This window comes from Cyphomyrmex costatus, unplaced genomic scaffold, assembly GCF_001594065.2.
Source record: "Cyphomyrmex costatus isolate MS0001 unplaced genomic scaffold, Ccosl1.0 scaffold1236, whole genome shotgun sequence".
In the NCBI taxonomy this organism is placed as follows: Eukaryota; Metazoa; Arthropoda; class Insecta; order Hymenoptera; family Formicidae; genus Cyphomyrmex; species Cyphomyrmex costatus.
In genome coordinates this window covers 1-10,344 of record NW_017275214.1, presented here as the reverse complement: position 1 = coordinate 10,344, position 10,344 = coordinate 1, and the positions used below count along the sequence as shown (strand labels likewise).

At 30.7% G+C, this 10,344-nt stretch overlaps 1 protein-coding gene across 1 annotated transcript; it reads right to left on the bottom strand.

The window, feature by feature from the left end:
- Nucleotides 1–5,521: 5,521 nt before the first annotated feature.
- LOC108782335 (uncharacterized) lies at nt 5,522–7,600 on the bottom strand. Its single transcript, XM_018550593.1, has 5 exons — nt 7,527–7,600; nt 7,240–7,453; nt 6,750–6,845; nt 6,184–6,246; nt 5,522–5,640 (listed from the first exon to the last, which is right to left on the bottom strand). The coding sequence occupies exons 1-5, from the start codon at nt 7,593–7,595 to the stop codon at nt 5,522–5,524; spliced, it is 561 nt and encodes a 186-aa protein (XP_018406095.1). The 5' UTR covers nt 7,596–7,600.
- Nucleotides 7,601–10,344: the final 2,744 nt, after the last annotated feature.

Below are 10,344 nucleotides of genomic sequence, written 5' to 3'. Positions count from 1 at the left end.
AGGAGATGTAAAATAGTACTTGTTATAATACATATATGGCAGAAATTATACGTTAATATGTATAATTTCCGAGAAATGGTACGTTAATTTTGAAACTTTTTTTGTTAATAACTTTTTAACGGACAGTGACCGCCACCTAACCAGCGGGAGGTTACTCAGGGTCATGACCTTGACAACATATGTCAAGGTCAAGATCATCGGGGGTGGCTCCCCTAATCTATATATTTACCAATATATTTTCTAAAAGTAGGTATTTAGAAGAATATTTCCTGAAAGTTTTAAATAGATCCGACAAATATTTCCAGAGATACAGGCTGCTGTGTATTTGCGTCCGACAGCGTTTTGACCGTTGCATGGTCTCACTGTGCGCACACTCGATTATAGTGCGGCCTAATGCGCTTTTTTGGGACAAAAATATAAATTCATACATAAATAGCAAAATAAATGTATTTATAATATAAAAAAATTCACTTTATTATAAATCTAAATTTTTCATATCGACAATGAAACTACTAGGGTTTGAACGTTCGTGGTTTGTACTCACTTCCATGTCGCACGCGAAGAATTGCTAAGTAGAAGTTGTGTGTTGACGATCGTCATGAAATTAGTTGCGTGTGATTTTTCAACTAATTTCATGACGATCACCAACACACAACTCCTACTTAATAATTCGCGCGCGACACGGAAGTGAGTACAAACGGCTGGCAAACAAAGATATATTGAAACTTTGGAAGCTGCTACTGCTGCAGAAGAGGTGTTATATGGACCTGGAATAGATGACACTATGTAAGTAAAACCCAAATTTTTTAAAATACATTTTCTCTGGTTTTAAACTTTAAACGCGTTTTTCTCAAAACTATATTTTCAAAGTCGGTGAGCAAGATATCTCAAAAACTAATGAATCGATCTCCCTAATTTTTTTTTTTACTTACTTTGGACATGAATATCTCGTAATTAATCGAAGGGTTTATATTTTAAATGCGTAGTTTTTTTTTTATTAATGAAAAAAGAACAATTTTTAAGGTAAAAATCGAAAACTTTTCTTTAATGATCCGCCATTTTGTTTCTAATCAATATTTTCAAAAACCGAACGATTAATTACTAGCTTATACAATATACTAATGAAATTTTTTTGGATTTTTGATTTCAGATGAGTTCCTGCCGAGATATGTTGCTTACCGCAAAACTATTTTTTTTTAAATACGTCTCTGTAGACCGGCGCAGATTCTAAATTATTAAATATTTTTGTACAAAAAAATTTTGAAATATACTTTAAATATAACTTCATTGGATGTACAAACTGAAACATATATATATAGTTTCATTTTGTTTAAAAAAAATCCTTAATAAATCGCTTTTTTCAGCCCTCTAAATGTATATAACCCCTTAATTAACTAGTCTTTAAAAATTCTATCTCTAAAGATCTAAGAGGTACCATCCTTATACACTTATTTAATTCTAATGACATGTATCTTTTGTATGTATATATAAACTTATCTTTTTAAAAAAAAGGTAGAAAAAAGCGTTAAGAGTGGGTGCTGCTGGTCAAAAAACCATTTGGGCCAGTTTCACCAACGTAAATTACTTAATCGACTGTGAACTGACCAATCACATTTGCTGTTTAGTAGAACCATCTTTAAAAACCTACGTGATATTATCCTTATTTACTTAATTCTAATGACATGTATCATTTGTATAAAAGACTTGATATCAATAGTCGGCGCCAAGTTAAATTCTAATCTTTAAAAACCTACGTGGTATTATCCTTATTATTTACTTAAATCAATGACATGTATCATTCGTATAAAAGATTTGATATCAATAGTCGGCGCCAAGTTATTCTACCTTATTACTTACTTAATTTTAATGACATTTATCATTTGTATACAAGATTTGATATCAACAGTCGGCGCAAAGTTAAATTCTATCAAATTAAAAGGTAAAACACAATTGGTACCTTTAATCTTTAAGAACCCATATAGTACTATTATTTAAATTCTACTAAATTAAAAAGTATTATAAAACCCATGTGGTACTATCTTTATTTTCATACAATGAAACCTAAGTATATGCCTTTGTATTCTTGTTAAAAGATCTTCCTATTCGAAACCAAGTGATTTAATTCTTCTTTAAAAAAATTATATCACAATTAATTTAAAAACAAAATGAAAAAGATTTATTTAAGTAGAAAAATTTTTTATGTGAAAACACTTTACTCACCCACTTTAATCCAGCACCCTGAATAGTGAGAGGCGAGGGGACTCACATTAATCCAGCACCCCGAATAGTGAGAGGCGAGGGGATTCACATTAATCCAGCACCCCGAATAGTGTGAGGCGAGGGGACTCACTTTAATCCAGCAGCCCAAAGGAAACAGTACTTACTACGTCCACGTCGTTGTTTTTGGGTAGCGCTAAAAGTAAGGTTAATACAGTTAAAGAAACCCTCGAAAATAGTGATTCCCATTTCGAAAAATCACTATAACCTTGAAATAACCTTGAAAATCGAGTTCAAGATCAAGATCAGAATACAGATAGGTGACCCCCTCGGCCCCCTTTAACATTTGTCTGGTTCCGGTATATTCAATTGGGAAATCAAAATTCGCAAACTTGACCTTCATTCGACCTTGCCATGACCTTGATAAAAATATCATTTTGAACGTAAAATTTCCCGCTCTTTTCAAATCCGGGGTCAAAAATAGGTATTCCCATTTACAAAAATCACTTTGACCTTGAAATAACCTTGAAAATCGAGTTCAAGGTTCTTGGTACCATTAGGTGACCCCCTCTGTCCCCTTCTACTTTTGTCTGGACCCTTTTTCTCTATATGGCTTAGATTACGAGAAATTCAGGTGGGGAGATTAAAATGGCCCACCCTGTATACATACAAAAGATACATGTCATTAGAATTAAATAAGTGTATAAGAATGGTACCTCTTAGATCTTTAGAGATAGAATTTTTAAAGACTAGTTTATTAAACGATATATTTTATGGGAAAAATCCATATTATATGACAAGATAGTTAAATAAAAGAAGGGAGGATGTGCAATGTATCGAAGTTAATATAAATAGTATATTTATAAAGATATTTTAATATCAGTTACTTTTGCGATAATATATTATGTTAAAGTACATATGTATCAAAAATATATATAAAAAATGATTTAAAGAATGATTTAAAAATATATTGTACATATATGAAGGAGAGTGAAAATGATGAGTAGTTGGGCGAGTCGAGGAGAAAGAAGGGGGAGGAAATGCAGTGAGTCGAAGTTTTAATGGTTATGGTTGGATATCACTCTGTTTTATATAATTTAAAGTCAAATTGTTAATATATTAATATACACAATATGGTCCTACATTATAGTTCACTTTGGAAGTTGGAGGTAATAGAATTAGTTTTTTGGACATTGAATTGATCAATCATAATAATATTTTAGAATTTGATGTATATAAAAAACCTACTTCATCGGGAAGATTCCTAAATTTCTTATTTTCACATGCTTTATCACAAAAAAAGGAATAATTATTGGAATGATAGATAGTATATTTTTACTTTCACATCCTAAGTACCACCAGAAAAATTTTATAAATTTAATAGACGTTTTAATCAACAATTACTACCTATTAGATTTTATTTTTGACACCATCAACTATAGATTGGATATTTTAATAAAAAAACGAAATTGTGTTAAAGATAATAGTGACAATTCATCTCCAAAACAGATGTGGTTTGTAATTCCTTATATTCCGTCAATCTCGGAGGGTTTCAAGAGAGTTGATAAGGTGTTCAACGCAAAATTAGCTTTTATTAGTTTGAATAAAATGAGTAAATTTATTAAGGTATAAAAGAATAGGTTACCTAAAAAAAAAAGAAAAATGTAATTTATAAAATATCATACGATTCCTGTGAAGCTACATACGTTGGACAAACAGGACGTAAACTAAAAATGAGAATTACAGAGCATAAGAATCACATAAACCATAATACTAACACTCAATCAGTGATTACAGAACACAGATTGAAATATGGACACAATTTCAAATGGGATGATATGAAAGTTTTAGATTCAGAAAGATTTTTAAACAGACGTTTAGTCTCAGAATGCATACACATTCATTTCAGGATAAGGGCTTAAACATGGTGTAATAAGAAAGGTGAAACAACATCATGGATGCGCAGTAGTCCATTGTCTCGACCAATAAGAATCGGGTCCAAATGTTCAAAAGCAATATGGTTGCCCCTTGTTTGATTTGAAGTTTGAATTAGCTGTAAAGTATAAACCGTAATAAATCATAATATAATATTGTAAAATTAAAGAAAAAATTAAGTCTCGATAATATAATATTGGAAAATTCATTATGCCAGCGTGTTATATTATCAATTGTATTAGCCACACTAGTGGCCTAAATTTCATTGGCTCCACTCATCGTGCCGCCATTACTATGCGCAATGTTTCACCATTCTTATTACACCATGGGCTTAAACAAACGCAATGACACAGAAGGTTTACATTAAAATTATAAATTGATGTTAAATAAAATTAAGGATAATAATTGTTTTAATTGTTGATTCCCTTTTTGAATACGAAATTGTCTTAGATTGCCAAAAAAAATTGTTTATATATATATTAGGGTGTATCGAATTTTCGAAAATTTTACGGAGTAGCGATAAAACGATAGTTCAGTATTCACTATTCACGAAAATTGATACAAAAAAAATTAAAAAAGATATCTAGCATTCGCGCACGCGCCTCCAATACAGCGTTTTTTGACATTTTTTTTATTCATCTCTCCATAACTTAGTCATTTTTCAACTTTTCTTTTTTTTTTTTTTTTTAATTTGTGCCCAGAGTATGTACCTTCCAAACCCATATCACAAAAAATTTTTTGAAATATTCCTGAGCCCTTGAAAAATCACTAAATATGACCGCGTTTTATCAAATTAATGATTAATAGCACAGACCTGCGAAATTTCACTTTTGTCAGTTGCAAGAATGGGTAGGGGTGATTTTAATAGATTTTTTTGCGCTAAAAACGATGGCACTAGGAAAATTCCCCTATCACGTCCCATTTTTCGAGAAAATGAGGTTAAATGTGTCAAAATGTGCGTTTTTAGCCATAGCTCGATTATTTTTGTAGCAAAAGAGAATTTGCCTTTGACAATCGCAATATCATTTCCGAACGGATTTTTCGTGCTGAAAACGATGGCGCTAGCAGAATTTTCCTATCACGTCGCATTTTCGAGAAAATATATAATTTTTTAATTCATCTCTCCATAACTTAGTCATTTTTTGAAATTTTTCTGAGCCATTGAAAAAAAGCCAAATATGACCACTTTTGATCTAATTAATGTTTAATAACTATGAATTCACCTAGAGGTGCTCGCAAATGGGAATTCGTCTTTTAATATGTTTCTGCGGCATCTCAGATATAATCTAAGCCCAAATAAAAAAAAATTTATCGAACTCTTTTTGAAAAAAATCGATTTTTGTGCCTAATTAATTAATAATAAATATGATCATTTTTGTACCATCATGGTGCGCTTGAAGCAGATTTCACCTATAGGTGCTTGCAAATGGGAATTCGTTTTTTGATGTTTCTGTGGCATCGGTAGTACGTGGAATCGGTAAAAGAAACCTGTAATAATAATCATGTTTTTTGTCTTAAGAATATAACAAAATATCGAAATTCAAGGTGCAGGGAAAAATGGGTTTGTAAACATTTTTTCTTTTGAACTACAAACCCAAAAAATGAGAAATGATTAAATAATATCAATATTAAAATAATATTTATGATGATATGATGTACATTTGAACATAAACATTCGCATTTTAGGTACTCGTAGTAAGAAAATAGTTCTGAGACAGAGGATGCGTTCTTTTTTCCTTCAGTTTAGTATTCAGTAAACCTTATTTTTATAAACCGTAATTTTGATTGGTTCTTGCTGTTACTGAATCGTTGATTTAAATTAATTGGAGTTGGTCAAAAGGGCCTTAATCAAGATTATAATGGTGCGTCCCGATGGAAACGGAATATTTGTGATTGGCTAATGCTCGTTTTCACCGATGTTTCGAGCAATAACCAATCAGAATAATTCTATTCCGCTATTTCTTTCTCCAACGGGATGCTCCCTAAGAATTATATTTTATAAAAAATATTATTTAACAATTATTACATTACCTTTATTTAAAACGTCAATCTTTTGATTCTCTTTGTCTACAGTCTTTTCAGTTATTCTTTCACCTGAAAGAACACAAGTCAAATAACAACAAGTCAAATATAATTTACTTATAAATTTAAACTTCAATTATACCAAGAGGTTTGCGCGTTATAGTCTTGTCTTTCTTCATTATTAATGCCAACGTATCAGCGCACCCCTTGCCCTGACGAAGTGAACGGCACGGTTCACGAAACGTTGACATTAATAATGAAGAAAGACACGGCGATAACCCGCAAACCTTCTGGTATACTTGAAGAAAATACCCATGAAAGCCGTAAAAGCGTAATAAATTTAAACTTTTGGACGTGTGCGCATCAATTACCGCATCATATTTTTACATTTGAATTAGCTAACTTATATTACTTATAAAAGTTATTATAGCAAACACACACAATTTTTCTCAGTCCTAAACGATTATAATATATTAAAATAAATAATATGTATAAAATAAACTATATAAACAATAGTTAATACAATTTTGTAAAACCTTTTCTATTTTATTATTTTTAATTCGTTTTAACTTTACCTTTTTGTACTTCGTCATTAATTTCATCAATTAGTATAATATTATTATCTTTTTCTGTATCATTTTGTAAAATATGAAAAATATCTTCGCTCTTTTCTGAAACATACATAAAACAAAATTCTGTAATAAACATTAAAATTTATAAAATTTATCTATCAAATATTATTTTATTTTGCAGTTATATCATATATCAGATAATAAAAGATGTTTAAACATTCTTTCTTATTTATTCCTCTATATCTATGTATATGTACAGTGCAAAAGTTTCTGGTCAGTCACATTTCGTATTCTAATTTATAAAAAAAAATCTGATAAAATTTTAATTATAATCGAGTGTTAGTATAATATGTGGGTAACGAATCTTGTACTAACATTGGATAATGATTAAAATTTTATCAGGTTCTTTTTTAAATTATAAAATGTTACTGGCCTGAAACCTTTGCACACCACTGTATATATATTTATTAATATATTTTTCGAAACTATTTACCATCAATTTCACTTTCTGTCATATTTGATGTAAAAATAACAGGAGCTGTTGTCATGAGATGTGGTGCTATTGTGGCTATATCGGGATCAATATTTATCTCTGGAGGTGGTGGACCACCACTAGTTGCAAAACGAGCCTGTTTTTCTTTGGTTAACAATTCTCTCTGAGTCTGTTTTAAGTTAGTCCACAACTTTTTCAATTGTTGTAATGTACGCTATAACAGGAAAAAGATTTTTATTACTGTTAAATATGTGCACAATTCGAACTAACCTCTTTTTAATATTTACCTCTTGCGAAATCATTGAGGCTTCGTTGTAATTGCTTGCATATCTCATTCCACGCAATTTCTTTATCATGAAGAGTTGATGAATCGCTCTTCTTTACTTCAATAATATGTTTGAAATCTTTTAAAATTTCAAGGAAAATTTTCTTCTCTAACATTGTATAATGTTTATTTTTAGACATTTTTTAAATGTTAGTAGTATAATAGAAAGAAATTAGTCGAATGAGGCTGGATCCTCATACAGGCGCCAGCGCTTTAGCGCCAGCGCTCAAACGCTGTTTCAAAAGTTGAACAATAGCCAATAAGAGCTGTCCAATTGAGAAAAATGGTAACGATATTTCTTGTCCAATTTTATAAATAAACTTTTAAATTATAAACTATCTTTATATTTCTATTTTATATTTCTTTGTATCAAATTATGTGCAAATCTATTTCATTTTATATGTTTTTCACAAAATTAAAAAAATTCAATCTTTAGCAGCTACATCCATTGTCTAGTGACATTCCGATAACAACACGGCGCCCAAAGTTCGACCGAGTCGAACTTTTTCAATCAGCGCTTGAACACATATGTGCCGATGTGCGTCGCGTATACACAATCACAAATGAAGAAAAAAAATGGCTAACCTTCAAGTAAGTGTACTTCAGCAAATATTTTTCGATAAAATTCCGCAATATATTATGAAAATATAAATGTGTATATTATAAATGATCTTTAATTATATCCCAAAATATTTAATTATATTATCCATTTTAGAGAGAGATCTAGTTGAAGACTTACTTCAAGTATAGACAATTGAAAGAATTAAAACAATTATAACAATATAATTGTTTTAATTTTTTAATAGTCTATACTTTAAGTAAGCCTTCAACAAGATTTCTCTAAAATGGCCGGATAATATAATTGAATACCTTTGGATATAATTAAACATGAAAAACTATTACATGTAAAAAAATTTAATTTCTTTTTGTTTAAAGATACTCGAATTAATCCTATTACATTTTCAATTTGCTTATAAGTAATGTTCGCATGAATATATATTACTGTTATACTTTATACTTATACTTTATCAGGATCACTTGGTACAGTAAAAAATTAGTGGGTCGACAAATAGGGACCATTGTTCCTATATTTGTTCCTATTAGTTGTTAAATGCAAGAGAACCAAAGATTGTAAATGATCCACAAATTTGGGATAAATATGTTGGAGAAAGTGAAGCCAACATTAGAAGATTGTTTGCTGATACAGAGGAGGGAGATTATAAAAACGTAGTACATTTATATACATATACTGCTGTGATACATAATGTAACTACATACGTATACTTATATGACTTAATGTTTACTTATTTTAAAGATTTAAGCAACGTTTATTTTTCTCAACATGTTCGTTTTTTTTACCTTGAATGTAATTGTTTAGTACAATATTTGTTTATTTAAGAGTTTGTAATTTGGCTTTTAATGTAACTATACGTACGTATATTTATATGATTTAATGTTTACTTATTGTAAAGATTTAAGCAACGATTATTTTCCTCAACATGTTTGTTTTTTTACATTGAATGTAATTGTTTAGTACAATATTTGTTTATTTAACAGTTTGTAATTTGGCTTTTAATGTAACTATACGTACGTATATTTATATGATTTAATGTTTACTTATTGTAAAGATTTAAGCAATGCTTTAAACTTGTCGAGTCACCACAGTCACAATGGTCCACGGTCTACAAGAAAGAAATTCGACTATATTTACGATAGTGCATACATTTTGGCGCTTAAGCGCCAAAAAATCGTGAAAAACTCAATCCTCATGACAGCGCTGGTGCTTTCTTGCTATCTATCCCCTCCACCCGTTTTTCGCAAATTTACACCAATCAGCGTTTGGCGCTAAAGCGCTGGCGCCTGTATGAGGATCCCGCCTGGGGGTCAATCACGTACTTTTTCCCCTAGGGCGGAAATGTGAAAAGTGAAAATTTTTTGCATATATGTGTGTATATGTTCATACATACAATCATAAAAGTTTTCACGTTTCCGCCCTAGAGAAAAAGTTACGTGATTGACCCCCTGAGCCTACAATTTCAATCAAAATTGGAAAAGAGGGAAATGTTCTAAATAAATACCGAAGTAATTATTTCCCTGTAACAACAAACGAGTCACCTCAACAAATTGTTCTTTGCGAATTGCGATCATGCTACAGTTATACTTTGATTTAAAAGAAATAATCGTTTTCATTGGTTAATTTAACAGAAATAATACGGAAATAGCCGAATACTCAATAAGTATTATCTTGAGCATACCTTCGCGAAGACAATCTCGGATAGAATAAGAATTCCTTAAATAAGAACTCCTTCGCCAAGATTATCTTATTTCATGTCTATGAATTATATTCGTCTTGAGATGATCTTTATTGAATAAGACGATCTTCGTCAAGATGGTCTTAGGTGTCGCCTTAAGCTTCGACTATGAATACGGGCCATAGTCCGAGCTCAAATCAGTACTTAAGAATGTCTTGATGAAGATCGTCTTATTCAATTAAGATCGCCTCAAGAACGATATATTTCATAGTGATGAGACAAGCTGTCTTCGCGAAGAAGTTTTTATCTAAGTAATTCTTATTTGATTCAAGATCGACTTAAAAGATATACTTAAGATCGTGCTTATTTGTGAATCGGCTATTTCCGTGATATTTCGATTAGTTCCTCCAATTGGAATATTGCATTTTAAAAAGAAAGCATATTCAAGACCGTCTTAAGCATAGTCCATGAAGGAAGATATAAGGAGACTCCACTCAGTCTCGCCAGTCTACAAAACATGGACCCATT